Source organism: Pteropus vampyrus, unplaced genomic scaffold (genome assembly GCF_000151845.1).
Source record: "Pteropus vampyrus isolate Shadow unplaced genomic scaffold, Pvam_2.0 Scaffold18, whole genome shotgun sequence".
In the NCBI taxonomy this organism is placed as follows: Eukaryota; Metazoa; Chordata; class Mammalia; order Chiroptera; family Pteropodidae; genus Pteropus; species Pteropus vampyrus.
Window position 1 is genome coordinate 6,455,968 of NW_011888799.1, and position 17,865 is coordinate 6,473,832.

A 17,865-nucleotide genomic window follows, 5' to 3' on the forward strand; every position below is an offset into this window, starting at 1 on the left:
ACGGGCTACCTTGGCAAGCCAGACAAGCTCAATAACTGAAGGTAACCACATGGGATACTTTGATCATATAAAAAATTCCTAACTGAACAGGTTATAATGGAAAGTTACATCTAAGGCCTATATGATAGATTAATCTCCACCCTGTCCATTGCTTTTGTGCATCTAGGATAACATACTTAAAATGTCAGAGTGATCTCTTCTCCAGACCTCCAAGATAAACACCCCAGCAAGGGGCAAGACAACCCCAAAATTCATTATCTTTTACTTGCATGCCTTGGTAAACTATGTATGATAAATGTTAACTATCCCACGTCCCCCAAAGAAGTATGTATCTTTCCATTTTACTTTTTATCTAATCCTAGAGATTTCCCCACTCTGCTTTCTTCCACTTCCTTAATCTAATGGATTTCATGTAACCTTCCTTATGTCTCTTCTCCTTTGATTCTAACATATAAAATAAACTGCAAACTGCTATTCCTTGGAGCATTATCTCAATTCTTTGAGATTCTGCTTTTGGGACTGGCCCCAAAACCTTGGCTCAAGTAAACTCCTTAAATCTTTCTTTAGGTTTAGAATTCCTTTCATCAACAAGTATTTGTCTTTTTTGTGACTGGCTTATTTCATGTAGTATAATGACCTCAAGGTTCATCCATGTTGTAGCATACTGCAGAACTTTCTTCCTTTTAAAGGCTGAATAATATTCCATTGTGTAAATATACCACATTTTGCCTATCCATTCAGCTATCAATGGATACTTTTGTTTTTGCTATTGTGAATGATGCTGCTGTGAACATGGGTGTATAATATTTCTTCAAGACCCTGCTTTAAATTCTTTTGAGCATATACCTAGATAATATGGTAACTATTTTTAATCTTTTGAAGAACCATCAAATTTTTTGAGGAACTGTTTCCCACAGTGGCTGTACCATTTTATATTCCCACCCAACAGTGCACAAGGGTTCCAATTTCTCCACATTCTCCCTAACACTTGCTATTTTCTGATTTTTTCATAGTAGCAATCCTAATGGTGTGAAGTGAGATACAATTAGTTTTGATTTGCATTTCCCTAATGATTTGTGAGGTTCAACATCTTTTCATGTGCTTACTAGCATTTCATATATTTTCTGTGGCAAGACAACCTCAACTCAAGTCCTTTGCTCTTTTTTTAATCAGGTTTTTTTTTGTAGTTGAGTTTTAGAAGTCCTCTAATTATTGTGAATACTAATCCCTTATCAGGTATGATTTGGAAGTGTTTCTCTCATTCTGAGGGTTGCCTTTTTACTGTGGATGTCTTTTAATGCACAAAATTTAAAAATTTTCATGGAATCCAATTTGTCTACTTTTTTCTTTTGTTACCTGTGCCTTTGGTGTCATATCCAAGAAACCATTGCCAAATCCAATGTGAAGCTTTTGTCCTACGATTCCTTCTAAGAGTTTTATTTTAGTTCTTACATTAGTTCCTTGATCCACTTTAATTTTTGCATATGGTGTTAGGAAAGAATCCAACTTTATTCCTTTGCATGTAGGTATTTAGTGTTCCCAGTATCATTTATTGAAAAAGTTCTCCTTTCCTCATTTAATAGTCTTGGCATCCATGTCAAAAATCATTTGACCATATAAATGAGGGTTTACTCCTGGGCTCTATATTCTATTGGTCGATGTATATCTTTATTTCAATACCACACTGCTTTGATGACTGTAGCTTTGCAGTAAGTTCTAAAATCAGAAAGTTCTAAAATCAAAAAGTGTGAGTTTTCCAGTTTTGTTTTTCTTTTTCAAGACAGTTTTGGGTATGTGGGGTCCCTTGAGATGCCATATGAATTTTAGGATGGGTTTTTCTATTTCTGCAAGAAACATCAATGGGATTTTGATAGGGATTGCACTGTATGTGTAGATCTCTTTGGGTAGTGTTAACATTTTAATAATATTAAGCCTGCCAATCCATGAACAGTATTTCCATAAATTTATGTCTTCTTTAATTTCCTTCAGCAATGTTTTGTAGTTTTCAATGTATAAGTTTTTTACCTCTTTGGATGTTAATTCCTAAGTATTTTATTCTTTTTGATGCTACTGGAAATGCAATTGTTTTTGCAATTTCCTTTTTAGATTGTTTATTGTTAGAATTTAGAAATGCAATTAATTTGTGTGTTGACTTTGTATTTTGCTACTTTGCTGAATTTATGTACAGTTGACCCTTGAGCAACATGGGTTTGAACTGCGCAGGTCCACTTATACACGTTTTTTTTCTTTCAATTGGAATTTTCTATGTCATTTGTGAATAGAGATAACTTTACTTCTTTTCCAATGTGGATGCATTTCTTTTTCTTGCCTAACTGCTCTGTCTGGGATTTCCAACAGGCAATGTTGAATAACAGTGGTGAAAGTGAACATTGCTGTCTTATTCCTGATGGTAGGGGGAGAGCTTTCCGTCTTTCACCATTTACTATAAGCTGTGGATTTTTCATAAAAATCATTTTTCATGTTGAAGTTTCCTTCTAGTCCTAGTTATTAGCTCAGTGTGTTTAATCACGAGAGGATGCTGAATTCTGTCAAATGCCTTTTCTGTGTCAATTAAGGTGAACATGTGTTTTTTTCCCTTTGTTCTATCAATATGGTATATTACACTGATTTATTTTCGTGTGTTGAACCACTCTTACATCCTTGGGATAAATCCCACTTGGTCACTGTGTATAATCCTTTTAACATGCTATTGGATTCAGTTTGCTTGCATTCTGTGAGGCTGTCCACAACTCTCCCTCAGCCTTTATTTTACCTCCTGTTGTGTGGAGCTCAAGTATAGGTTAACGGGTGCCATTTACTTTTAAAAACTGCAATGTACTACATTTTTGGTTTCTAAATTATTATTATTTTTTGGTTTGTTTGGGGGGGAAGATATCTGAAATGATCTCTGATAAAATCAATTTCCTAAAGAAATTCAATCTTAAGTTTGACAGACAGCAGGTGAGGTATTTGTTTTCTATTCTTTAATTTTGATTGTGACCCCAAGAGATAATTAAAAAAAAAAAAATTAAGGGTTAATGCATCATATATCAACTGTCCCTGATGCTACAACAGAATCTCGTATTCCTTAAATCCTCCTCTCCTCCTCGAGGAGGTGGCACCTTTGTGGCTGCACCTCTAATTCACAAACAGAGGCAGGAGGACTCAGAGTACATACTGCTCCAATAGCTCTGACTCTAGGTCAGGTGTTCATAAGCAGGGACATCTATAACCTCTAGTAATATTAAGGCTCCTGAAATATCATGTTTCCTGATACTCTTGCAAGTTAGAGATCTGCGCTTCTACATTAAGAGGGACTAGCTATTATTTGGCAAAGATAAAGACAATCAGGTAATAAAAGTTTTAAGTTTTGGACAATCTGTACTTATCTGAAATATTCTTGTATCACCAGCTAAAAGTATAATCACTATGCTAAACAAGACTTCACATACATAAAGATTTCAATAGAGCATAGAGAAGAAATGCAGAAACAATGTAACAAAATTCAAGTTAACAGAAAAGCTGTAATCATTATAAATAGATAATGACATTGCACCATTCCAGAACCTGAGAGTTCTCCCCACATCTTTTCTCCATCCAACCCACTAGGAACAATACTGTCCAAAAGAAATATAATGTAAGCCACATAAGCCATTTAAAATTTTCTAGCCAGCTAAACTTAAAAAGTAAAAGAAACAGGTTAAATTAATCATGTTTTATTTAACTCAAAGCATCAAAAAAAGAAAAAAATCATTTCAACATGTTATCAATATAAAAAAAATTATTGAGATAGTTTACATTTTTTTTCTGTAGTAAGTTTTTGAAATCTGATTTGTATTTTATACTTACAGCTTATCTCAGTTCAGACTAGACACGTTTCAAATACTCAATAGCCAGCCACATGTGGCTAGTGGATATATTGGACAGCATAGGGCTAACATTTTTGCTTATCAGACTCTTTGACAGAGAGTTAAAACTCACAGCTCCAATATACAACTGGTGGAAATATAAATTGTGAATTAACTAGTATACCACTTTAGAAAACTATTTGGTTCTATCGATGAAAACTGAAAATATGCATGCCTTATAAACCAGGAATTCTACACCTACATGTAGGATTCGACTTCTACCCAACAGAAATTAAGTCCATCAATACTAAAAGTTACAGCACAGTCACACAATGGAGTACCACATAAACAACGAGAATGAACAAACCACAACTACATGCAATAACATGGATGACTCTCAGAAACATAATATAGACCAAGAGAAGTCAGACATGAAGGAATACATGTATTAAAGCTTGAAAAATGAGGCAAAATATTAAGTCAGAATAGTGGTTGCCCTTGAGGGGCAGGTAGTGACCTGAAAATGGGTGCTGGGTAGGGTCATTTTTGATCTGGGTGCTGATTACGTAGATGTTTCCACTTCGTGAAAATTCACCCACACATACTCTTAATTCATGTCCTTTTCTTATATATATTTGTGCCCTTACATTATACTTAAAAACAAAATTTACTACAAAAACACGACAAAACTCTGACAGCTCCAGCTACACACTATTCAAGAAATCTAACTGCTCTATAACTACAGTCAACATTTTTCAAAATACCTTTTCACTGACTTTGGAATTTCCCAAAAGCACTGAATTTAAAAAAAAAAAACATCAAGATGACAATCATGCTGTTCTTGTGGACTCCTCGACCAACCAGGAATGACCCTTGTTTCCAGGTCTGGGTTCTCACCACATGGACTCTGGCCACAGGCTAAAAAGACTGGGTCCATGAGTCTATTGCCATCTGACATCATCACTTTCACATTTTGGTTCTGAAAATCTCAATATGGAAACAACCTTTCCTTGACCAAATAGTTTACTGCCCTCTCAACATGCAAGCCATACTTTATTGAAATCTCTTTCCTCTTTTTGAAATCAGAACAAAATTTGCCTATTTCCAAAAACATGTCCACAACAACTCTTTCAGACACTCCAGACCACCAAATTGGTCAACATTCACTTTAAACCTTTGCTTTTTAAGTTTACCATCTAAGGGTGTCTGTTGCCAGCAGAACATCCCTGAGGCATGAGTAATGTGGTCTGCCCAGTTAAGACTCTGCTCTTACTCCATGCATAAGGGGCCAAAAAACATTATAACAGAACGCTAACCTGTAACCACAAATACTGTGAGATATAAGAAACAGTGAAATTTTGTTTTGGATAGAACTGAATTCTATCCAAAGCCTATCTTTCTCTGTGGAGAGCATCTCTGAATCATCAAACATATATCAAATAACCAACAAGCTTAGCCTTGGCCTACTTCCACTTGAATATATTAGCTCATGTGATTTTCAACAGTGATTCTTAACTTTTAATGTGCACAAGAACTGCCTCAGGATCTTGTTATAATGCAGATCCTGATTTAATATGTCTGAGGTAGGAGCTTGATTCTACACTACAAACAAGATAATGGCTGCTGGTCTAAGGATTCAGCTTTGCAAAGCAAAGACCTAGAAAAGGAAGGTGGGAACATGTGTCATGCCTCCCTGTGGCATGATCAGCCACTGGATGTTCAGTCCATTTGCTATCAAGAGTCATTACTGATAAATACAGATTAGCTCATTTGATGACCACTCAGAGAAGCACTGGTACAGAAAGCGATTGTCCTGCTCCCAATGAACAGTTTCTTCTCTGGCAAAAATTCAGACCAAATAAAACTCAAAGTAAAAAGTAGGGATGAAGTATAAAGAAACAGGAGAAGAACACAGAAGAGGCTCAAAGTGAGAAAAGCCATTTTAGGATTAGCTCCCATGTGTTCATTTGGAATGTGAGACTTATGCAATAAGAGCTCATGTTATTTTTAAAAAGAGATCCCTCCACCACTGAAAAAAATAAGACCTAGTGCCTCATTTATCATCACTAGAATCTAAAGAAATGTAAACGAATTCAACTCTTGAGATTCTTTAGGTAAAAAAATAAAATTATGAAACAACAACAGAAAAACCATTATTCGGACTCACCTTATAAGGGCAAGCAAATTATCAAGAAGTTTCAGAATCTGTTCTGTGCAGGGGTTACGGAAGATTGGATTTCCCGTGGGCATATAACCCACCACAAATCCCCCAGCTTTGGCTTCTTCGAGGTCAGTGGGCCAGCAAGTTCGCTTCACAACACCCAGAATGCTATACACACAAAAGCTCATCTACAGAATAAAAAAGAAAGGTAAACATAAAAGGAAAAGATAAAAGTACTGTTAGATATATGCAAAGTTATGGCAAAAGTGATAGAGAGGCCAGAGAAAATAGACCTCTTGCTCCCATCCCTGTCCCTTCCTTTAAGATTGAGTCCAAGAGGGATCCGGTCCTTTCATTGCCATCTTAAGGTGCAGTAGAGTAAGCTCAGAAGCTTCCTTTCATGAGGATGTCATTCCAGAGGCTACAGTGACCCTCTTACAGGACCCCAATTAGAATGTGTCTTGGAAATGCTTTAAAACAAAGTGTTTAGATTGGTAACACTTCATCTTGTTTTTGAGTTGACCTTGTACCCTCCAGCTTAGGCCTTGACAGCTTTTGCCCTAACCCCACTCATGGTCCTCTCAACCAACCTACTACCTGCCAGGTTAATTAACATGACTTTTGCCTTAACAGTGCCAGGAACAATGCTTATTTGAATAGCAAAGAACTGAAAAATCTTAGGTTTGCAAGTTAGGCCATCATTTGGGAGTTTACATGCCAGAGAGCAAAGGCAGGGAGGACTCACCCTGCTGACCAAGTTCTGACCTACTTCCTCATTACACCTTCAGTCTTCAGAGCTACTTAGAGATCCTTGAAGCCAAAATAATGACTTCATGGAAAAGACCATCTGCTCTGTTGTGGGAACTAACTCAAGAATTCAAGACTAAAGAAGAAAAGAAAGGAGAAGCTTAGGGAAGTGAAGACTCCCAGATTTCTTATCCTTATAGAAAAAACATAAATGACAACACCATACTCCTACCCTTGGCTAATTCAACTTCCCATTCCCAGGAGAGGCTTACTCACTCGTGCACGATTTAAGCCACAGGGATCCTCCAGGCCTGGGTCACAGCTTTTCCGATCTGCACCCACATAGGCAATAAATGCGTCAATATCTGACAGCACCCTGAAGATTGGGGGAAGGAAGACAAGTAATATCATTATAAGCAAGGACAACTTCTTTCACAAGAGCAAATAAGCTGTCATTTTTTAGGCCCAAAGAGCAGTTGTTACAGTGAGAAGAGTTTAATCGTATTAATTGTCAGCTTTCATTTGAAGGTTTAAACTTCTCTTCCCACTTCTAAATGTTATTAGGGACATGAGAATCAAAAAGGATATAAGCCTGAGAATGTTATATGGGCACAGATAAATGTCTGTGTGGCTTCTACAATGTATGACCCCTATTGACTGTTCTCATTTCTTCACATGTGCTGGTGCTACAACACAGACACAGATCTTACTTTGTGGCCTCCAGACTCATATGATCCATTTTTACTCATTTCCTCTCCCTCCCAACACCTCTCTGTTCAGCAAAGGGATATTTTCAGCAATTAGAATATAGCAATATAGAATATAAGACTATATTTAGCAATATAGAATATAAGACTGCTTTTAGCAATTAGAATGTAAGACTGACCCTCAGATATCACTGATTGCACCATTACATCTCAATATCCTTCCATCCCCACCCTGGGCACAGCTCTTGAAATAGAATGGGTGCTCGAGTGCAGTGCCAGTCAGTGGCAAAAAATCTCCTCTACCTGTGCATGTCTTCAGAAAGCCAGATGCTGGCTACTGGTGCCATCAGCTCCTCTAGGAACACTTTCTGACGCTCATAGTTCTTGAACTGGTTGCTAATGAGAACCAGAGCTTCCATGAGGGCACACTTCTCCATTTGTGTCAGAAGTAGCTCATTGGAGAGGAGTTGCTTCACATGGTTATAAAGCATATCAAAATTGGGCTGCAGGTCACATAGGGGAAAAAAAAAAAAACAGGTGCTAAAGTTCTGATTTTCAGGAGGAGGTGGGTTACTCAAAGAAGGTAGAAAGGAGACCAAAGCATTCCCAGGAAGGTCAGGCCCATAAGACTGTCCTTAGTAATTTAGCTATAATGTTCTTTTGCCTGGACAAGCAAGGGAATTTAGGCAGAAGGTGGTTCATGCCTTGAGTATTTAGGTAACCGTAATTTCCTATACTACAGCTATGAAAACAATGTCTTTTTTCTACATCAACTTTTGCAGTATCTTCACAAAGATCAGTTTGTTTAATATATATATAAATAACTGCTGTGTGTTCAGAGAAATTTCTGGTTAATTTATAATCTGGACTACTCTTAAATTTCTTTTAGACCCTCCAAAAATGATTGGGGTTCATATCTGGCTTCTCTCAAGATTAGGTCCGTCTCACCTGGCAGCAGCAGTTAAGAATATCACAAAGTATAGTAAAAAGATGTACAATGATGGGGAAAACTTGGCCATCCATATGGAAGACAACTATTCATTTTGGGAGATTACTTTGCATTTTTAACTCTACTACTAAGTAAGAGAGGAAAAGGACACCAAACTCAAGAATGCTTATCCTAAGCAAAGCTATAGTTTCTAGTTTTCCCTTTATGTGAGGTATCAAGAGGGCTGGATATAGAGAAATGAAACCAAGCTTGTCAGGTCTCAGTGGCTACTTTGCCAACGTCCAGTGGCTTACCAGCACGAGCTGGGGGTAGTCACGACATATCTTGATGATGGAGGAACAAGCATGTCTCCTCACATTTCTCACTGCCCGGGTTCTGGGGGCCTGGGAAGAGATATTCGACAAACTTGGAGCCACTTTTTATACAATTTGCAGATGCATAGAATCATGGAAATATCTCTCTTAGACGCAAATTACCAATCAATTTTCCTAACTGTGGAAGTATAATCAAGTGACATTTATAGTCACCGTGAATCCACATATTTATTGTTTGCCCTAGACTATCTCCAATACCATACAAAACACCTTATCATATGATCATCTCCTGCCTTTACTAACTCTTCTACTTATAGAAAATTCTAGACTGTTAGGTATTCATACTTTTGCTTTCCAGAAGTTAAAATGTATTGGTTGAATTAATGGTCTTACCTTACTTTCTTCAACAGTTTCAAAAGTGACAGATGAAAATAGCTAAGGGGAAGGAAAAAAAAGGTCACTTATCACTCCCAAATGCAGAAAGTTGTTTTAAATAGTATTTATCATAAAGTGTCTGACAAAATCCCAAAAGTAACAAAAGGGCTTTCAACTGGCATTACAAAATTTCAGATGTTCGTTTTCTCAGATAGCTACAAGAGGTTTGAGATTCATAATTTCACTATCAAACATTTTACAAAGACGAAGGTCACAGAAGCCAAGAACAATCCATGCCATCATGCAAACACTCAGCTACAGTGACACTTCTTCCTTATCAACACTTTTTATTAAAAGCTGAGTGGTCTACCCTCCCTTATTCCATTGCATAACTTCCCATTAACTCTTTAACCCAATGCAATGACTGCTGCCCTAGTCATTATGATGGACTAGCACTCTAACAAAGGTCTAATTGAGAAACCCAAAGTATAGTCTCCAGTTCTTAGAGAACTTTTGTTGCAACATGAGTCCACTTTTTGAAGTTCAACTGGTCTTTGTCAAAACATTTTCTCCATTTCCTTGGCTAGCTCCTAGCTCCTTCTTCTTCTTTGGGACTTGTTCTTTCCCTCCACCTCCACTGATGGTGATCTCCAGGGTTCCCTGCTTGAGCCACATGTCTAACTCTTTTCTAGGGCTTCATCTCTACTCTTGGCACTTCTATGAAGTGCACTTCTTGGCACTTTTATCTTGTAATTTTTTAGAATATAGACCTTTAACCTCAAATAGCCAATTTATTGTCAGGTGTCTCCACCTAGCTGTTGTACATATCCTTTAAACATAGTATTCTAAAACAGAACTCACTCCCTTCTCTTCCTTACTCCCACTCTCCCTCCTGATCCAGTATTTTCACTCAGGTGGTGCTCTACTACTCACCTAGTCACCTAACTGGAAACCCCAAAACTGTCCATACTGACATTCGCTCTCAAAAATCTCTATCTGACAGCACACCCTGATACTCTTCCAATTAAGTATTCTCTTCCATTTCTCAGTGTACACATCTATTAACTGCAATGGCACACTTTATCCCAAACAGAGCTCTCCTAAAGGGTGGTAAGGCTTTTCTCCTAGCGTGGTGCCTGATCCACAATAAGTACTAAGTAAATATTTGATAAATGAATAAATGACTGTTTATTAGCTTGTCTCACACACTTTCAAAAACAGTTACAAAATGCCAAAATAAAGCTTTAAATGCCAAAATAAAGTTTATAAAGGAGGCAGAGTTTACCTTAGAGAAGACCTGGGGCAGGAACTCTGGTCTGTAGGTGACAAATGGAAAGAGTGCTGAGACATTAGTGAGGACACAGGACAGAATGAGGGGGTCCTTGGTATCAAAGTTCAGGACCATCTGCAATAGCTCTATTCCATCATTAACTGGGATTTCCTGTAATACAGATATGAACAAGAGGCTGACACAACGGGTAACTACTTTTATGAAACTTCCTTTGGACTCTAGGTTATAAATACATAATAGAGTTGCCACATCTGGTTTTATAAACTGCTTTTTAACCCTTAAAATTCTAAGCATTACCTCATGTTATTAGAAATTGTCATATATGATGCCAGCATGTACTATCTTAGGGATATAGCACCTCCTACTACTAGAAACTGAGACTATTTCCATTTCTTCACCATTGTACATAATGCTGATATACATCTTAGCAAAAAAATTTTTGGCTACATTATCAGTTGTTTCACTTGAATAAGAGACTTTTGGGGATGGCTAGAATCATTGGGTCAAAAGTAGGAGTATATATAAGTCAAGTTGCTTTTCTTCTTTATAGGTTCTATCAGTTGATTCTCCATCCATTATGTGTCCTTCTTACCATGTTCTCAGAAGCAGTGAGTTTATTCCCTAAAACTTTCACTTAAGTAAAAATGAGTTTATTTATATTTGCATTTCTTCAATTACTGAGGTTGAATTTTTTTCATATTTACGAACACTTTAGTTTCTCCTCTGTATATTACCTGATCATGTCTTTTTTCTATTTCTCCACTAGGTTCTAGTGTTTTTATCAATTTATACAAAAATCTTAATGTGAAATATTCCAGGCCTTTAATGGTATAAGCAATACTTTAGTAACTTTCTATACAACCACTTTGAGAAGTACAATGTTACTAACGTGGTTGCTCTGTGACATACCTTCCTTTTCAGCCATAGTGGCTGCCACTATCCTGAATCTGGTGTTCGTAATTTCATGGATTCCTTAGTTTCTGTAGACCTTTGCCACAAATGTACATATTTCTAATTATACAGTAGTGTATGTTTACTTTTGTAGCTTGCTAATTTGGGTCAACATTATGTTTATTAGAATCATACTTATTTATGGAATAACCCTAGTTCATTTTCGCTCTTCTATAAATATATTACAATCTATTCTACACAAACTATTGGTGGATACTAAGTATTTTTCTTGGCTTAACACACGTTTCTATGAATATTGGTGGCTTAGTACACATGCCGAGTTTCTTCAGAGTCCAGACTTCAGAGTGGAGTTGCTGGGTTGTAAGGCAATGTGTCTTCAACTAGATATTGCCAAATTATTCACTGTTTTCCCTGTGACTATTTTACTACCTGTGGTTCACTGTACTAACAGTCTCATCTTATTATCCTCTTAAAATGAATATTAAGCATGGTAGGGCTTAGAGTCAGAGAGACCTAAGTCAGCTTTGCTATTTACTAGCCATGTGAACTTGAGTATGTTATTTAACCTCTCTGAATCTAAGTGTCCTCTTCTGTAAGATGCACATCCACAGATTTTCCTCTCTCTGTCAGTTTTTTAAAAAATCAAAATCATTACACAATCAGCACAGGAAAAGTTACTTACTCCTTTATCTAGTGTTCGAAACATCTGGTTGATCACACTTTCCAAAAAAACAGTCATGGCTTCCCACTGCACAAATGAAGGTGAGAAGATGGAGCAGAGGTTGCCTTCTCCAGTACCAGCTGTAGTAAAACAGGGTTTTAAAACACACACACCCCCAAACATTGTAGGATCACAGAAGACACAAAGAGACAATGAGGCCTTAGGGACCACTAAGTAATTTCACAGTTGAAGGAACAGAATAATCTAACTCCTCTCAGCCTGGGAGAAGAAAAGAAGAAAAAGGAAAAAGAAGTCCCTATCGTGCCTCCGCCTCTATGAGCTGTCTGAATTCACGTCTATGAGCCTTGCTTATAAAACCATTTTGAGTACGGAAGGCAAATATACATACAAGCATCAAAAACAGTGCATGGCCAATTAGAGGCAACTGACAAATATTAATATCTCCCTTCCTCCCTCTTTATAATCTGGTCTAAATAATTAAGATAAAGAATCCTTCCAACAAGGAATTGATGTAAGATACAAAATGTTGCTTCACATCCAGCAGCCTCAAGACAATTGCCAAGGGCTATATCTGTAGAACTGTGCCACCCTCCAAATTCACACGCATCACCAGACCACATCACTCAAATAGCAAGGCACAGGCAAAAAGATTTACAAATTACTTTTCTTGCTTCCATCAGTGCTCCCATTTTTTAGCTTCATCTTGATGCAACATATTTGAGCCTCTGCAAACATCTGAGTTACTAGATACCAAGGACTTTCAGAGTCAATTGTGAATATGCAAAACTGAATGTTAAATTCCATGAATGTCAAGTAACTAATGGACTTGGTAACTGACCATTAACGTGGACCTTTTCTAAAGCAGTGATTTATACCCTCTCCTGCTTTATTAATCATGTCACCCACAACATGCATTAATAAGATCATAGACAGAAGGTATGGAGTACAGAGAAATTACCTGGCTTATGCATTTGGATAGAGGGGTTATTTGAATTTATATAAGGTGGCATTTCCCAAAGGCTTGAGGTAGTTGAATGATATGGGAAGACCCTGTACTGCTTCTGTTATGCCTGACAAACAAGACATTCTTTCTGAGTTTAGGAGTGGTGCCATGTAAGAATTTGGTTGAAAAACTTTTAAAAAGTTAGGTCTAGACATGCGATTTGTTAAGATGGTACCTGAAGTAAAGTAATAAAATCAATAATAAACAATTAGTTCTGTTAAAAAAGAAAAATGAAAGCAAAATTGACAAGGACATGGTTTTACCCTAAACAGATTAGAAATTTGGTGTTATCTGCTTTCTTGGTCTGTGTGTAAATGAAAAGGCTCGCTCCATAGAATTGGGTAGTGAGCAAAGCTATTTTTGAACACTATTAGCATATTGTTCTGAAGTGTGGCTCAGGTTTATTTCCTATGTATAGTTTTAATACAATATTTCACTGATGTTCAGACATTAAAAAAAAACTTACAGTTCATGGATCCAGTATCAACAGAAGTTGATAGCTGATACTTTAGCCATTCCCCAGCCATCTGGAAGCTAGTCTTGGGATCCAAACGACATGCTAACCTCATTACCTCTCCTTGTTGGGCCCGAGAGGCTGCCAAGAGAGACATGAATCAGTAAGTGTTACAAAACAGGTACTTACTTTATTAATGTTCATTCATTTATCCATCCCAGGGGGGAAACATTCAAAGAGACTCTGTTTTTGCAGACTTGTGCTTTGAATGTGATCAATGTTCAATAAAGCTTTGTTAACAAATCCAGAAATTTTCAAAAACAAATTATCTTTGGAAGCCGCCCTTTGAGCTAGATCCTGTAAGTAGCAAACTAAAAAACGGTCTCCCATTTCTGTTGGAATTAAAGAGAGATCAGGTTGGTATAGGTGTAAAATGGTGTAGCTGCTGTGGAAAAAAACAGTCAGGCGGTTCCTCAAAACATTAAACATGGAATTACCATATGATCCAGGAATTCCCTTCCTAGGCATATACCCGAGAGAAATAACATATGTACACTAAAAAACTTGTATGGTATTGTTATAGCAGCATTATTCTAAATAGCCAAAAAGTAAAAACAACTCAAATATCCATCAACTTATTAGCAGGTGAATAAAATGTATACAATTCCAAACAATGAAATATTATTGGCTGTAAAAAGAAATGAAGTACTGATACATGCTACACCATGGACCCATGGATGAATACGAAAAACATTATGCTAAATGAAAGAAGGTAGTACAAAAGACCACATATTATATAATTCCATTTTTATGAAATGTTCAGAATATAGAAATAAAAGTGAATTAGTGATTGCCTGAGGCTGGGAAGGATGAAGGGATTAGATGCTGACTGCTAATGGATACAGGGTTTCTTGGGGTCATGAAAATGTCCTAAAATTGATTGTGATAATGGCTGCACAACTCTGAAAATACTAAAAACCATTTAATTGTATATTATAAATGCATGAGTTGTATGGTAAATGAATTACATCTCAATAAAGCTAATGTTAAAAAAAAGAGGGGAGAGGGAGAGGAAACCAGGCTATAGAAAACCCAGTACAGAATTCGAATATTAGGTTACTGGGTTTTTCCTTTCTTTCTTAGAAGACCCACACGGTAAGATAGTATTTAATTCTAAGTATAAAAAAAAAAATTTCAAGGCCACACTCTGCTCTGCTTGTCCCGCACGCTGCCTGTGCCCACCATGGTCACTGTTCAGCAGCTGGTAGGAAGATGATGCTTAGTGGAGAGCAAAGGCTTTGATGAGTACATAAAGGAATTAGGAGTAGGGATGGCTCTGCAAAAAATAGCCAAACCAGATTGTGTCATCACTTCTGCTGGCAGAAACCTCACCATAAAAACTGAGAACATGCTGAAAACAACAGTTTTCGTGTAACCTGGGAGAGAAATGTGAAGAAACTACAGATGATGGCAGAAAAATTCAGACTGTCTGTAACTTTATAAAGGTACATTAGGTCAACATCAGGAATGGGATGGGAAGGAAAGCACAGTAATGAGAAAATTGGAAGATGGGAAATTAATGGTGGAATGTGTCATGAACAATGTCACCTGTACTTGGGTCTATAATAATGTAGAGTAAAAATTCCATCATCCTTCTAGACAGGAATTAGCTGATAGGATAAACAGGCTCAGTTCAACAAGCAAATCTCTCTATGCTTGTTTTTTCATTATTGTGTTCAATTATCTTTATTACAAAAATTTTATGTGCAACTATATATGTTTAATTTGGATCATCTCTTTGGTTAGTAAAGAAATGTGTTTATGCTACTAAAATAATTGAGGAGTGCCTTACAATGTCCAAAGGCAGGGCGTGCATGTGTACGTATGTGTTTGTGTGACAGAGAGAAAAATGTTGGATGTGACTAGGCTTGGAATGAGTGCAATCCCAGAACTCTCTGCAATGTGAAACTGGGGATTAAAGAGGCTGCTGTCCAGATTTAGGGCTCTGTTATATGGAACCCCAAGGGCCAGGCACCATGACTAACAACACTAGATGCCATTCTGAGACTGCTGGGAGAAATTCAAGGTCAATATCACTTACAGTTGAAGAAAGCATTGAAGTCCTCATCGCTATCAAAATCAAATCGAGAGTATTCACAGCTAGGACTGTCTGTTTTAGAAGGAAAGCCCATCTGGAAAAAGATAGTTGGGGTAAGGAATGAAAATGGACCTATCAAAAGAGACTTAACTCCAGGAGCTCAAGTACTTTTTACTTTGTTTAAGAGAAGTTAAGGGTCTACAGGAAATATTTTATGATAAATAACCACTTCTGGTCTAGCCCAATTTGTTCCCAGTTCCAATAATCCTGAGTGGTAGAAAAGAAAATACTAGTATTTTGACACTCTCTTCCAGTTTCTTCAGGGAGAATTAAATTTTGTAATTTCTTAAGAGTTTTTGAGCATAAAAACATCCCAAGACAAAGTGCTAATATAGGGTGTAACAAATAAAAAAGAACTGGGAACTATTTCTCCTTAAATGCTGAAACCTGGGAATAAGCATGGAAATGTGTATGTTTCATTCAAAAAGTACTGAAGAGCATGGCAGACAATTAGAACACATGTGCTAAGTGAATTCCTCAAGGAAATAAGGGGACTCTGGAGTGGGTCCCCTTCTCTGATTTTACAAATCAACGTTAAAGCATCTGTCAGCTGCAAAAACCCTTAGCAGGTCTCAGGAAATCCATAAGCAACTCTCTGAGGTTGTGAGCAATCTGCTTCCACTCTCCTTTTTTATTCCCCTTCCTAACTCTCACTTGATATTCAGAAACAATAAGATATTACTTCCTCTTGGATCTTCTTCACTTCACCCTCCTTTCTGCTTTTAATCTCTCAAAAGCTATTCTCACGTTGTATGATCATAGTCACTTCTTTTTCTCAGCATTTAGACGAAACTTGGTATATAAGTGCTCCAAGACACAAAGAGTAGATATAATAACCAGTATGGACTGCTGTCTTCTTGAAGAATAAGAGAATACACCCAAGGAAGGGATCTTAGTGACCAAGACAGGGCTGTCAATGATGTCAATCAAAGTCTTGTTATATGTATTCATCTGCATTCCACATGTTTAGACTCCCATTGCGTACCTTAACCAAGTTAGTCATAGAAGCACGAAGATATTTTGGTATTATTGCTAATAGCAAAGGGTCACGGGATAGGATCTCATGCCGGAAGAGGGCTCCCCAAGTCATCTGAGTTGAAGAGCGTAGAAACTAAAGGGGGAGAGGAAAAAACCTGTTTAAAGTTTTGGATTTCATAAAACCAAGATAATTACTTAGCCCAGCAATTATCAACTATATTTTTTCAATGCAATAACTCTCTGTAATACTTTGAACTGTCCAAACTATAGTACATCAGTGTTGACAGCTCATTATGAACCACATGTTAATAAGACAAATTGTGGGTTCAGGTGCCATTCTTGCAGCATGAGCTGAACTCTACTATTTCTCCTTTTTATGCAAGAGGTTATAGAAATCTCAGCGTGGTATTACAAAAAATACTGAATTGGATGAAATTAATTTTATAACACGATTAAGACTTTTGTACTTAAATTATCTTTAGTAGCAAATCACCTGGGACATACCTCACATCTGACTGAGCTTTACCAGAATAATATTACCTGAGGGAAAAAGCTGCTGACCCTGATGGTTCAATGCTGGTTCAGGAAGATTCAGCAATTCTCTTAATTAATACTATAATTAATTTCTAAGGCCTTAAGAGTCACATTTTATATATGAGCTGCTGATTACTTCAGGTCATAGTGCTTGATTTTGGCTTACCTAACTTAAATTTTGAGAAGTTACCTGCATAGAGTTTACCTGACTTGGATGCGTTGTGAAAGCAAGAAAAGATTCCAGATATTTTCCAAAGTTTGCTGGTGTTTCCACATTAGAATCCACACCCTGTAGGACAAAAAGTCCATTATGTTAATGATGTTGCTGACTGGGAAGGGGGGGAGTGGAAAGAGTGGAGTAAACAAATACAGATAACTTAAACCTTCAAAAATTTTCAGTTTTGATAGGACTTTCTTTTTCTTTGTGGGCTAATGAAGACCTCATTTTAAGGGATAAAAAACAGGAAAGCTGCTTTATCTCCTTAATCATCACCATTAAACCCATTTTGTGGTCAAATAGTAAAAAAAAAAAAAAATTATTCATTTCAGAAATCACAAAGAAATCCATATTATTTCTTCAGAACTGGTCTATTCACATCTCTGTGACCTAACTCATTAAATAACCACTCAGTATGTCTTAAGCTCTATCCTCTCTTAACCATTCAAGCCACCACAAAAAGGCATAATATCAAGCATAAAAGTCTGTACCAATATCTTTTCAACTTGTAAGACGGAGTATTAAAAATTTCCCT

The 17,865-nt window shown here is 37.0% G+C and overlaps 1 protein-coding gene and 1 pseudogene across 2 annotated transcripts in view; one reads left to right on the forward strand and one right to left on the reverse strand.

Moving 5' to 3' along the window:
- The window catches only part of XPO5 (exportin 5), a 38,499-nt gene that overhangs the window by 9,496 nt on the left and 11,138 nt on the right, over positions 1 to 17,865 (reverse strand). For both annotated transcript variants that reach the window (XM_011354713.2, XM_011354712.2), the window contains 11 exons: positions 17,319 to 17,402; positions 16,587 to 16,712; positions 15,545 to 15,635; positions 13,456 to 13,584; positions 11,987 to 12,105; positions 10,387 to 10,542; positions 9,120 to 9,161; positions 8,706 to 8,795; positions 7,767 to 7,966; positions 7,033 to 7,132; positions 6,016 to 6,197 (listed from right to left, as the gene is read on the reverse strand). In XM_011354713.2, coding sequence (XP_011353015.1) covers positions 6,016 to 6,197; positions 7,033 to 7,132; positions 7,767 to 7,966; positions 8,706 to 8,795; positions 9,120 to 9,161; positions 10,387 to 10,542; positions 11,987 to 12,105; positions 13,456 to 13,584; positions 15,545 to 15,635; positions 16,587 to 16,712; positions 17,319 to 17,402 — 1,319 coding nt within the window. The remainder of the gene's footprint in view (positions 1 to 6,015; positions 6,198 to 7,032; positions 7,133 to 7,766; positions 7,967 to 8,705; positions 8,796 to 9,119; positions 9,162 to 10,386; positions 10,543 to 11,986; positions 12,106 to 13,455; positions 13,585 to 15,544; positions 15,636 to 16,586; positions 16,713 to 17,318; positions 17,403 to 17,865) is intronic.
- Positions 14,687 to 15,270, forward strand: LOC111736148 (annotated as a pseudogene).